Raw genomic sequence first — 12,442 nt, forward strand, 5'->3', positions numbered from 1 at the left:
GCTTAAAGTGTGTTGCATTGTATTCCACAAAGAATCCTTTTTTTTCTTGGCAATTCTGATGTGTGGAAGAGGCTGCAGGAACTGCGTCACACAGGCAGCAACACCTCTGCTGTCGTCTGGTTTGTTGCACTCACGCTCTGCACTGATCAGCCTCGAAGCCGGCATGACTCACCTGTACCAGCGATGTCATCAGCGCTCACACACACACACACACACACACAGCCTCCCTCGCTTGACTTTTAGACGGAGAAGTTACAATCCAAACATCAAACAACCTCAAGCTTTTGAATGATGTCAAAACCATAAATGTTCACCGTTTTACTGTATGTATAACGCAAAATCATAAACCTTTGAGTGCAATGTGTTTGAAAAGTTAAATGTTATAACTAAGCTTTGCTTTTTTCTCTATAGCAGTGTCTATTGATTGGTCAGTCCATCTAACATTCCCGTCGAGACTGAAATAACACAACATTTATGTGATGGATTGCCATCAAATTGTATAATTATTAATGATCTTAATAAGATAAATCCTACTGAGTCCAATGATACGTTGACTTTTGCTCTTGCGCCACCATGAGGACAACATTTTAGTTTTTTATTGAAATATCTCAACAACTATAGAAGAGAGTATCGTGAAATTAGGTGGAGATATTCTTGGTCTCCAGAGGATGATCAGCGCCACCATCAGGTCAAATTTTTGTTGATCTAATGCTTTGTTTTATGGCCAAATTCCTGCAAAGCTATGATATCAGCTTCAGTTACATCGTGTGTTTATTGCTAATCAGCAACTGTGATCAGTTGAGGCGCTAAACTATGCTAGTAAGCATCAACATGCTAGCTCAAAGCACTGCTGGCTTTACTGTAAACTCTTCTTGAGTCATATCGAATGTCACCTCCATCACAGGGCCGATTTAAAGGACATCTGGTCAGATGCTCAAAGTGATGTGTATATGAAAAGTTCCTTTAACCTTTCTGATTACACAAGAGCATATTATCAAGTTGGTTTTCTGTAGTGTGATTGTAAGAGCAACAGTCAATGTGGCCGCAGATGAAGGGTACCGTCATCGTCAATCCGCTGTCAGCGCCACTAATAGGGAGATACAGCTTTGAGTCTATTTTTAGCCCATGTTTTCCTTAGTAACACAGAGCTGAGCAGCAGACAGCTGATGAGTTAACTGCCTGAGAGCAAACACATAAAAAGCACAAAGAAGACTGTTAATGAAATTAGGAATTCTCTGCATACCTGCATTCAATTTCTTTATATATTTTCCCACAGCATGCAGATGTTTATCAGGATATGTCTCAAAGCTAAGAGTGTCTTTGGAGTCTGTTTGCTTGTGCAAACTGCAAATTGCAAAAAGAAAAAATGAAAGGGAACGATGCCCATTTTCAGGTCCAGGTCAGAAACCACAGCAAGGTCATTAACAAGGAAGTAGCTGTCCCACCACTTTTGCTATAAATTGGTGGTGACAACATACGGAAAGTTAGCCATTTCAGTTTGAATAATTATCTTTGTAAATATCTTTTCAAACAGTTACTTGAGATTATAAACAAAACATTTTTTCTAACTGTCATAACTGCCTTTGTTGGCCATTTTATTAACCAATTAATAACAATAATTGCTGCCCAAAATTAAAAAAAATTGTACGGGAACTGATTGAAAGGTTTAGTAAGCCAACTATGCCTGAACATCACAATCTAGAATTTTTTTATTTATTTCATAATTTATTCCATACTTTTATATTATTAGTTACAAGCAAGCCATCAGGATCTATGCATCCTTCAAACACATATATTAATCTCATATAGTCAGGCGTGTGTCTGTTGTCTCCTGGCTACATTAAAGCAACTGTGGAGGAACACAGTCACGTGAAGTATGTGAAGTAGGATTCCTTTATGTCCTTTAAAAATTATTATACAAACTCAGGCAATACGTAGTCGTTCCAAGTTAAAACTATAATAGACTTGAGAGTGTCAATAATTCATGCTATCATAGGCTTTCTCTCTGTGAGCCACATAAAAAAATAAAAAATATGGTCATGCGAATAGTTATGGAGTAATTTGCCGCAGTGTGGATTGGGTGAGGTTCATTTGACATCTACGATGTGTGGATAAGTCAAAATCTGCTCAAATAAAGTCATGGTTATAGTAAAGTAGCGTTTCTTTTTTAAATTGGGTGTACTGAGCCTTTATAAATACATTATCTCAATACATTCACGTACAATTGAATCATGGGAAGTTTTCCACTCTTCCTTTTACATCTCAGAGACAGAAAAAGATGCCAGCATCAGCCTCTGCACAGTCCATCTAGCAAACGGCTAAACCAGATGATGAGCAGGTCAATTTCAATTGTTGTTTGCAAAGATCAGGTTAACAGCCTATCATCAGCCTATCATCCGTTTATGAAGACACAACTAAAATGTCAGGAGGAGGAGAACGGTGAGCTTAGTTTAGGTGACGTGGGTGTAAAGATGGCGTAGGAACTCTCCCCTGGTGGTTGTGTCTCCAGGGAAAGCCGCTTGGCAGAAATCACAAACGTGAGACTGCAACACCACGTCTGACATCAGTAACCCGTCAGATGGATTCAGCAAGTCTCTAGGCAGGGAGGGGCTGTCTGGTGCAGGCATCTGACACAAACAGAGAGGACAAGACATTGAGTTTTTTAAGGAAGAACATGGTAAAATATACAAGGACAGATTTGAGTCCATTTAAGACACCTACCTGCACTGTGTGCATTGTCCTGTCTCTGCTGTGATGACCGGCGTGCCCCAGATGATTTGAGACACTGGAAGAGGCTCCTTGCCTCCCCAGGAAGTCCCAGCTTAACAGCGGTGCGACCATTTGCTCCAACGTCCCGTCTTCCTTGCCCTGACGAGGCACATCCACACAGAGCTTCGATACGTCTTCAGCGAGGAGATCAGAAACGGTCCCCACGTTTGGAGAGAGACGACCGACGGCACGCTGTGCTGCAGGGTCGCGTACTGTGGCCGTCAGCTGGGGAGGCCTTACATGGAGAAACACAGGGAGTTCTTGGGAACACTGGGCGGGGAAGGACATCATATCACTCAGCTCTCCATTAGGAACAGTGGCACCTGCAGACAGAGAGTTGTAGGTGTGTTAAGTGAATCCTCGACTTGTTTATGAGAATTGGAATTACATGTGTTGATATGGACCTTGCTGTTTCTGCAGAGCGGCCGTGAGTTGATTGAGCAGAGCTGCCTGTCGCAGGCAAAGTGACCTCAGCTGAAGAAACTGCTGGTACAGTTCACTGTATGCTTCCTCCATCTCACCAGCTCAGGAAACTGCAGCTAATAAATAAAGGAAAGCACATTTAAATAATACACTCACTCAGTATACAGATTCAGACTCTACAGCTCATCTCACAGCTCGGCTGACTCAGGTATGGTGGAGCTTTGAGGTAAATTTAACCTCAGCATGAGAACATTCTCAAAATGACCACGCTAAGGAAATATTTTCCAGTTTCACCATCTTAATAGGCACTTTTCACAGCAGCCATTTCGACATGTCGTTGCAGGGTAAACACAGATGTAATTAATAACATTAATTATGGCTCTGTACCATTTACGTGGGCCCTGGTTGTGCATGCTGGCTCACCGCAATGACGGTGACACACTAAATAGAATGGGACCATAATTAATTTAATTAATGTATCATTATCACATTATATGTGAAATATTACTATATCCAGCGTACACACATAGACATTATATAGAATTTGTCATGAATTCGCACACACTGCATCGTATTCAGTTGAGTTTTGTTATTATTTGATTTATTCAGGCAACAGCTAAGTTGGTAGAGCGGCTCGTCCTTTATTCACAAAGTTGCTGCTTCGGTCCTCAGCTCCTCTCCGCATGTTAAAGTGTTAACTTAATCCCAAGTTGCTCCCTTTACAGCTTAGGATGGGTTAAATGAAGACTATACATTTCTTTTTTGTACCAGTATGTATGTGACAAAAAAATAAAAAAAGTAAAAAAATGGCATATCTTATTTCCTGCCAAGTCTAATTACTTTTTTGATTCTGCGGAAGAAATGCTGAAGCTTTTATTTATTGAGTTATTGAGTAAAAAATACTAAACTATCTATCAACCATGTGAATATTTTAATTGTAGAACCCACAAATTGACTAAATACAAATATATATATATATATATATATATATATATATATATACATATATATATATGTATATATATATAAATATATATACATATATATATATGCAGGTGGGAATATTGAAAAAAATATAAACATTATAATTGATTTACATAATAACAAAATATGTGTGCATAACAGTTGTACGTAAGTTTGGTTCTGAATTATATGTATTTGTATTTATAATACCAACATTTACTAACTTTCCATGAGGCCTATTAAACCCACAAAGCTATGCGTGTGTGTGTGTGTGTGTGTGTGTGTGTGTGTGTGTGTGTGTGTGTGTGTGTGTGTGTGTGTGTGTGTGTGTGTGTGTGTGTGTGAATTTAAACATAATACACTGTCTTGTATATCAGCCCAAACTGACTTACCCCTTATAAGCTCATCTGTCGCTGCTCCAAGAATTCAGGACTCCTCGTCATTTCTTACGTCTGTGTTCAGCCTTCTCCATCTCCAACAAGCTTCCCGCTACTGACAAGGAATCAGAACAGTCTCAGTATTTGAATCCAGACCTAAAGCGTGTCCACGGAGCACAACATCAACACATTGACGGTGAAACCCTTTCTCCAGGTGAGGCCTACACACGGTGACGGTAGGTCTGTCCCTCATGGTTAACATTTTCTAACACATTCCATTGAGCTAATGGAAATGTTACCCATGAGGAAGTGGCTCTTGCAAACAGGGAAGTGAAAGTCCTTTACCATAAATACAATGAAACCTCGCCATCACTAAGTTAGAGTGTTACATGTACATATTTGAGCAGAGACTCAAAAGAGGAAACGGTCAGGCTCTGTTTTTGTGCTGTGCTATTATTTTACAACGATTTTTCAATATGGACTGTCGGTGGTTTTGTCCTTACATTGCTCCACACTGTTGCTCCAGCTTTGCTTTTAAAATGTTTTAATGGAGTGTCAGAAGAAGATAGAATATAGAGGGGCCGGGTGAAGAAGGTGTTTCCTGTTTGCTATCCAAGTTACAGCATTCAGAAAAGACATAATCTGTGTCGACAATATTCGACAAAAACAGCCATTAAAAGTGTGTTTTAGGCTATGACTGCACCCTAACATATCAACACTGATACTTAGTATATTGTAAAAGGCATGACATGCATTTTTATAAGTTTAATTATGTATTAGCGGCAACATTTGAAAGTAAAAGTACTAATTATGTAGAAATGTAGCCCACTAAACACACTATTATGTATTGTAATATTGCATTGATTATTTCTGACATATTAGTGTAAGCAACATTTTACTGTAGCAGTTGGTTCTGGTGAAGTAAATTAATGATTATACTTTTGGGTAGTTTAATCTCTACAAATGGAGCATATTTAATGATATGTGTATATTGTTCTGTAAACACAATTGTAGTTAGTTGTCATATAAATAAAGAGTAAAAGTCTAAAGTTATATGCATTGGAAATACTCATGTCACGTGTTCCAGTGTCGTTCATCATAAGGTTCAATGCAACAGGTTGACCAGAAAGATAAACATCGCTCTCTCTTTGACAAACAGCTACAAAGAATGCATGAAACTGAGTTGACTGTCCAGAACTGTTTTAATGTGTTGAAGGTTGCCTTTCTCCCTTTTTACTAGGCCGTGTTCTTCAAAATGAATAGTGCTTTAGTGTCTGCTTAATCATTAACTTCAGTCTAATATGTCAGTGTATTTGATACATTATCAATTGAGGTGTATAAATAACACCAGCGTGTTTGTTTTATGGGTTCATAGAGTTTTTGTAATTCCCCCTTGGATGTTGGCAAACAGGTTTCCCTAGTGATGTCCTCTCACTGGGAGGAGCTGGGCTCCGGTCAGATGAAGGAAGATAGGTAGGATAGCTATGTATTACATTATGTTATAGTATTTGATGTGTTCATTTTTACAGATGGATGCCCATTGATTGAGATGTCAGCTGTCATTTAAAGATATTGTATTAATGACATGATCATTATTCTGTGTGGTTTGGATGCAGGAAACATGTATTATTAATTGAGACTTTGTTGTTTTTATATAGACACATTGTGTTTATATTTGCAGCACTTGTTTTTTAATTGGGATAATTCATTACATGACATTATTCCATGTCTCATTTCTGCCCAAAGAGATCTGCCTGACAAGCAGCTTCTTCTCTAGTAATGCCTCACAGTGGCCCGTATGTCTCTTTTGTTTCCTTCCTTTTTTCCAACTCTCATGGGAGTGTTGCACTTCGCTTACTTAGTCTGTTGATATATGTTTGATACTCAATCAGCTTCAAAACGTAACTTGCTAGCCTCTATTCGACCTTACATGAGTCGTAGTTGTGTAATTGTCTCTGTTATGTGGAAATGAAGAGTCACACTTTTAACTTGTTTGCTCTGTTTCACTGGAAAAATGCAAAACTCAAAACCGAAATACATTTCTGCCTTCTGCTTCTTTTCCGGCTGTTAATCATACATTTACATTTACTTACCCAATAAGTCACCGATCATTCCAAACAGGAAGTGCAGGCGTAGTTACTGATGATGAGGATAAACCTTCATCTGACCGGGCTAAACAAGGTCCGCGTTTTACTTCGATGACGTCTCAACTCAAGTTCATCTGCGTCAAACACCAGCAAACGTGCAAAAATAATACTTCCTGTTTAACTGCCTTCAAAATAAAAGGCTAAAACGTTCATGGACATGCGCCAAAATTGTCAACACAAGCTGCACCCTTCAGAATAGTCTGTTTCATATAATAAAGGGGGGTTTGTATATTTAATTTTGACAGTTATATTTTCTACTGAATTTCTACCTTTTGTTTTAATGGCAAAAACTAATTTAAACTATCTATAAACCCCCAAAATGACATGTGATCTCCACAATGGTTGGTAGGGTCATTAGTAAGACATTTGTCATATACTTTTTGGTTGAGCGAGAGTATTACACATATTTTATTTTATGGCACTGTCGACGAAAGGTTATTACAAATAATTCTGAAGGGATTTGTGTTACAGATTTCATGGAAATCCATTAAATAGTTGTTGATAATCCACATAGAGACACCGCTAAGAAAGCTCTCCATGCAAATGTATAGTCATGTTTGGTCCTTGGGTATTCACTGTATGTGCATGTGTGGCATTTTGGGTGTTCAGTCATGTGTTCACTGTAGCTGATATTGATTTAAAAATAGAGCAACATTAAGTCAGCAGAGTCCTGCGGGTGGTAGATTGCCTTCAATACCTTTCATCCACTTAGGAGGAGCAGCAGCTTTTTGCCCTCAATGTCAACCCCTGACAGCTGAGCTCACAGCAGCACCTTGTGATCGTATGAGGGGTGCCAGCTCCCTTTGCCTCAGACTGGTTATGTAACTCTATGTGAAGTATGGCCAGCCTTCATCTCTCCGATACTGAGTCGGCTCTTTGTCAAGTCGCTTCGCCTCAAGAGGATCCATTTGTGTCATTGCCTTATTTTTAGCTGAGAAAAACAGCTGCTAATTTGCAGTGTTTGCTTTCTTATTATCGTCTTGTTGTGTTGGTAAACATATTATCTGTTTGCTGACCTGTAGTGATAAAGCCACATTTGCATTTTAACTCTGAGTAACTATGGGTAAGTAACTAACACTATGGTACCACTTTGATTTAAAGTGTCATTTTTTTGTATGAATTCAATATTAATATTACATATTCTTAATGGCACTTAAATCCAGGATTTGTGTAACTGTGCACTATCCCCAGATAACTTTCTTCCACCTCTCAAAATGTGCACTCTCCCCTTATCCCTCTTTTCACAATCCAGGAACAGCCCTCAGGACTAGCCTATTTATTACTGTTATTTAAAAAAAAAATGAAATTGTATCTAATACCTTTCTTGTACATATACCATATTCTGTACATATACCATATTCTGTACATATACCACCATATGTATAGTGTTTTTATGTTTTATATTTGTTCTCTTTCTTACTATAGTGTGTTTGTATTTCCTAAACTGTTGACTCAGAGCCCTGCCCAATAATTCCAATGTGTCTGGACTGTTGGTCTAGGCACAAATGGCAAAATAAAAACCTTGAACCTTGAAAAGTCTATTGGGATCAAACGTTTTCTTTAGATGAATGCAGATGGATCTATGATGAATAACTAATAAGGAGCACAGGCCAGTCTTACAGCATTCGTACAAAGGAAGCTTTACAGCAGCAGGAACAACGCACATCTGCAGTCGGCTTTAGCCATAATCTGTTATGTCCACATATATATGTACGTTGCTGGCCATAAATGGTTGATAAGTTTCTCATAATTCCAATATTTGTTCCCCTTTTCTTTTAGCTTTCTACACCAAAACTACTTTGCAGTTTACCCTTGCCTTGTTGTTTTTTGGGAACGTATATCCAGTACGTTTTCTTCAATGTTTTCTTCAATTCTTTAGTGTCCATGTCCATTAATATTGTTAACTCAATGTTTCCAGAACCTTAGTTTTGTTTCCCAATACCAAACCCCATAGGTTCCCTATATAACTTATTTCTCTTTTACCCTAAAACACCCGATTGTTACTCGCTTGCAGCCCTTTGCTTAGTTTTCTTCTGACCAGCAGGAACTTTTAAGTATTTTTCTACATTTTAACCACACAATTAAATTGACTTAATTGGCCGCCTAAAGGAATAGTTCGGCACGATCGACCTCTGCTGTTGTCAAACCATAAAATCATAAAATCTCGTTTGTTTATATTTCTGTTTGAATTCGGATTGAACTAAATGTAATGAGAAAAAGCACAGAGCTGCTGAAAATGTTTTTAGTTGTTTTAGTCAACTGTTTCCAGTCTTTATGCTCAAAGTAAAGCAGCTGCTGACTGTAGCTTCCTACAGTCAGCCAACATTACTGATACTCACACACGTTTAGTCAAACCTGTAAATTATTCTGCATTCATTCTTGTCTGGAGCTTTTTATGAACTGCAAGTCAAGGCAGTAAAATAAATATTGCCTATTGCTGTTGTCAAAATAAGTTGACAACAGTAAGAGGCAGCAACAAATGTATCGTATAATATATACAGTATACACCTTATACTCTACAGGTCTTTACACCGTATGATCGCCTGTATGTTACTTCCTATTTTTAACAGCTTCTCATGTTTCCAAGGGCATGTTTGATGCTTTATCACTTCCACAGCTCTTAAGAGGAAGCAAAGTGTCCAAACTGTGCAGGAAAAGTTATGTTTTACGATTGTTATAAATCTAACAGATTTACAAAACACGTTACGCCTTGAGCAGTCAGTGTTATTGTTGGTTGATGCAGTTATTTATATATGTTGTACTCTTACAAACAGTCTGCACTAGTTGCTAGTTTGCACCATGTGTTTGCTCTGACCTTGAACCTCTCCACACACACACACACACACACACACACACACACACACACACTCCACACCCTGTCCACCAGCCCCTCTCCTCTGACGCCTAACGCCATCCCTGCATCCCCCCTTATGTGTGTGTGTGTGTGTGTGTGTGTGTGTGTGTGTGTGTGTGTGTGTGTGTGTGTGTGTGTGTGTGTGTGTGTGTCAGGAGGGGTGGGGGGTTGTCTTTGCTGTGAATAACTTCCAGGCATGCAGCCAGAAGCTGTCATCCACCAGTGCAACACTATCCATCCTGTCAATCTTGTTTTATAATTGTAACATTCTCATATTCTCTGGCTGAGCAGAGAGAAGTTTCCAACATAAGAAACACACACACACACACACACACACACACACACACGCCTTACACACATGCCTTACACACTCTGTCCTTCGCCAGCAGCATCTTCACATCTTATTGATCACATGTTTAAGGTGTATAAAGTACATGAAATAATACAATCAGAACTTAAAACAGCATCATATTACATGCATTTTTAACATACATACATGAAAGTATTTGCTCTCTGCATTTAACCCATCCATAGCAACTGGGGGCTTTTTTGTTGTTGCCCAAGGACACTTCGACATGCGAACTATGGGGAGAACCGGGATCAACCTTGTGGTTGCAGGACGACCACTCATCCCCTTGAACTACAACCGCTCATGAGAAGACTCAAAGCCAACAGAATACATGCTTTAACCCTAACGATGTATGAAACATACCAAAATATTTTGTTTTATATTTCAAAGTATTTTAGGCAAAATACCATTCTCATTTTTCTCTGATGAAATAAAAACATGTTAGCTGTCTTTGAAATGCACCACTGAGCGTCCAATTAATAAAGTCAATGCCCAAGGACACAACGAAGACAGCCATTACATGGCCAATGAGCAAACAGGTTTCCACCAACCCTTCGTTTTGCACCCCTCAGAATGATAATTCAGCCGGCTCACCATTCACTTATGAATTTAATCCTGCGGAGACTAAGAGCTTAAGACGTGATGTGGGGCGTACAGTTATCACGGAGTTGGCATGAGCACTGACATCTGCCAACTCATTTATCACCGGACTCCATCAGTGAGAGAGACAAGCTCCAATGACAGAGGTTTCTAAGGGCTCAACAATGGCCTGCTATAAATACAATCTCAGAGGGTTTTCCACAATCAACAACACACCCACACACACACAAGAACTGTTGCAAAAAAAGGTTGTAGGTGTGTAAATTAATGTGTGTTTGGATGAACACGGGAGACTCTGTGCTCATCACTGAAACTAAATTATCATGGCAACCTTTTTTTAGACACCTTAATTAGTTTATTTTTTTGAAGCAAAGGGAGGTATTCAGATAAGATGCTCTGTAGAATAAATAAGATTAATATCTGCAGACCGTTATGTGTACTTGTGTGTAAGTGCTTGTGCATTCAAATGTATAAAAGAGGGAGAACAGTGGAAAGGGAAACACAGACACCCCCACAGAACTTCACAAAGTTATTTACAGCTCAATCTATCAATAGACGACAGGTGCAGCATCCTCACAAACAAACCTATTAGCTTTCCGCCCGCTGGAACAATTTCCTCTCCAGTGATCAGCTGCTCACACACACACACACACACACACACACACACACACACTCACACACACACACACACACACACACACACACATTTTGTGATAGGCCAGTATGTACAATTTGTATGACTTAATTGCTGAATTCTTTGAAATGTATCATGTATCACTCTAAATATATTCAATATTACGTAAGTATCACAAGTAAGAGTTATATTTTGTGATAAAATGTCTCTTTTGTTACATTATTATTATGCAGCATTGCATTTTAGCCGCACGGTTGAACAAATAAATTGGTTGGTTGCTCCATCATTTTGGTCCAAACCAAAGTTTCTGGACAACTGGATGTATTATCATGACATTTTGTACACACATTCATTGTTCCCAGAGAATGAAGTACTGACTTTAATGATCACTACCTATTTACATCTGTCGGATGAATGTCCTGGAGTAAAACGTGTTTTTCTCAATTGTAGTGAAGTACAAGAATAAAGGAAAATGATATTCCTTACCCAAGTAGAGTATAACAATGTTGCGTCAGTACTAATGAATGCACTTATGTACTTAATCACAACTCACCACTACGTTTACAATTGTCAAGAAAAGCCTGTCCTGTTTGCTGTTCTGTAGATGCTGCTAACATGTTTTTCAAATCTCTCTTGTAGCTTAGTAGGAGGTGGTTCAGTAGCAAAGCATAAAACACTGAGCTCAGCTTGTACTTGCCATAGATCACGATGACAAGTGAGCCACATATTAGTGGTCAGAACATAATGTCTCGTGTGTCCAGCGTGTAAAGCTACAGTTTGCTCCTGATAGCAGAGTGTTGCATGACAGGTCAAAAGTTAAGGGGCCAATGGCAGCTCCAGATGGTACCTTTCCACTTTTGGAAAAATAAATGGTGTCAAACAGTCAAAGGTGAGATATATTGACAGGGGAGAGTGTATTTTGAGTCTGGGTTTTGGGCCATGTGAAGAGGCAACATGTCTGGCCTGTCATGGATATGTGACCATAAAGAAGTCACAATAACTTTACAAGGGATTAAACCAGTAGATAGTTCAGGTTATAAAATGTTTTTTTTCTTTGAGCCAAAGGAACTTTCTGAACTAAATCCTCATGAAACCAGATGTACTCATCTGCTGGTCCCATTGCATCTTACTTGGGCAGCATGCTTGCCATTTTGTAACATAATGAAAAACTCAATACAAGCTAGCTTTCATATTGCCTCCTCCTCTTTTCTCCCCTTGTCCCTTTTTTCCACTCTGCCTGCCAACACCAAAATCCAGATGACCGGAACGTGGTGTACAGTAGGATCGAGTGTCGAGCGGCTGAATGCAGTCGCTGCTGCAGTCTGC

The 12,442-nt window shown here is 39.0% G+C and overlaps 1 protein-coding gene across 2 annotated transcripts; it reads right to left on the minus strand.

Moving 5' to 3' along the window:
- Positions 1–1,244: 1,244 nt before the first annotated feature.
- LOC306737199 (uncharacterized protein) lies at positions 1,245–6,710 on the minus strand. 2 transcript variants are annotated; one of them, XM_079218904.1, is made up of 5 exons: positions 6,626–6,710; positions 4,548–4,647; positions 3,174–3,308; positions 2,722–3,092; positions 1,245–2,627 (listed from the first exon to the last, which is right to left on the minus strand). In XM_079218904.1, the coding sequence occupies exons 3-5, from the start codon at positions 3,283–3,285 to the stop codon at positions 2,451–2,453; spliced, it is 660 nt and encodes a 219-aa protein (XP_079075030.1). In that variant the 5' UTR covers positions 3,286–3,308; positions 4,548–4,647; positions 6,626–6,710; the 3' UTR covers positions 1,245–2,450. The 2 variants fall into 2 exon arrangements, with proteins under 2 accessions (XP_079075030.1, XP_079075031.1); XM_079218905.1 differs by having other exon boundaries at positions 4,548–4,644; positions 6,626–6,639.
- Between the last annotated feature and the right edge of the window lie 5,732 nt (positions 6,711–12,442).

This window comes from Taurulus bubalis (assembly GCF_910589615.1).
Source record: "Taurulus bubalis genome assembly, chromosome: 5".
Lineage (NCBI taxonomy): Eukaryota > Metazoa > Chordata > Actinopteri > Perciformes > Cottidae > Taurulus > Taurulus bubalis.

Bases quoted from the DNA above. Each gene is read 5' to 3' on its own strand.
- LOC306737199 (XM_079218904.1), bottom strand. From the start codon at position 3,285: ATGGAGGAAGCATACAGTGAACTGTACCAGCAGTTTCTTCAGCTGAGG. The intron at 3,093-3,173 runs GTCCATATCAAC...CTCTGTCTGCAG, and splicing joins CGCTCTGCAGAAACAGCAAG to GTGCCACTGTTCCTAATGGA. The intron at 2,628-2,721 runs GTAGGTGTCTTA...TGTTTGTGTCAG, and splicing joins GGACAATGCACACAGTGCAG to ATGCCTGCACCAGACAGCCC.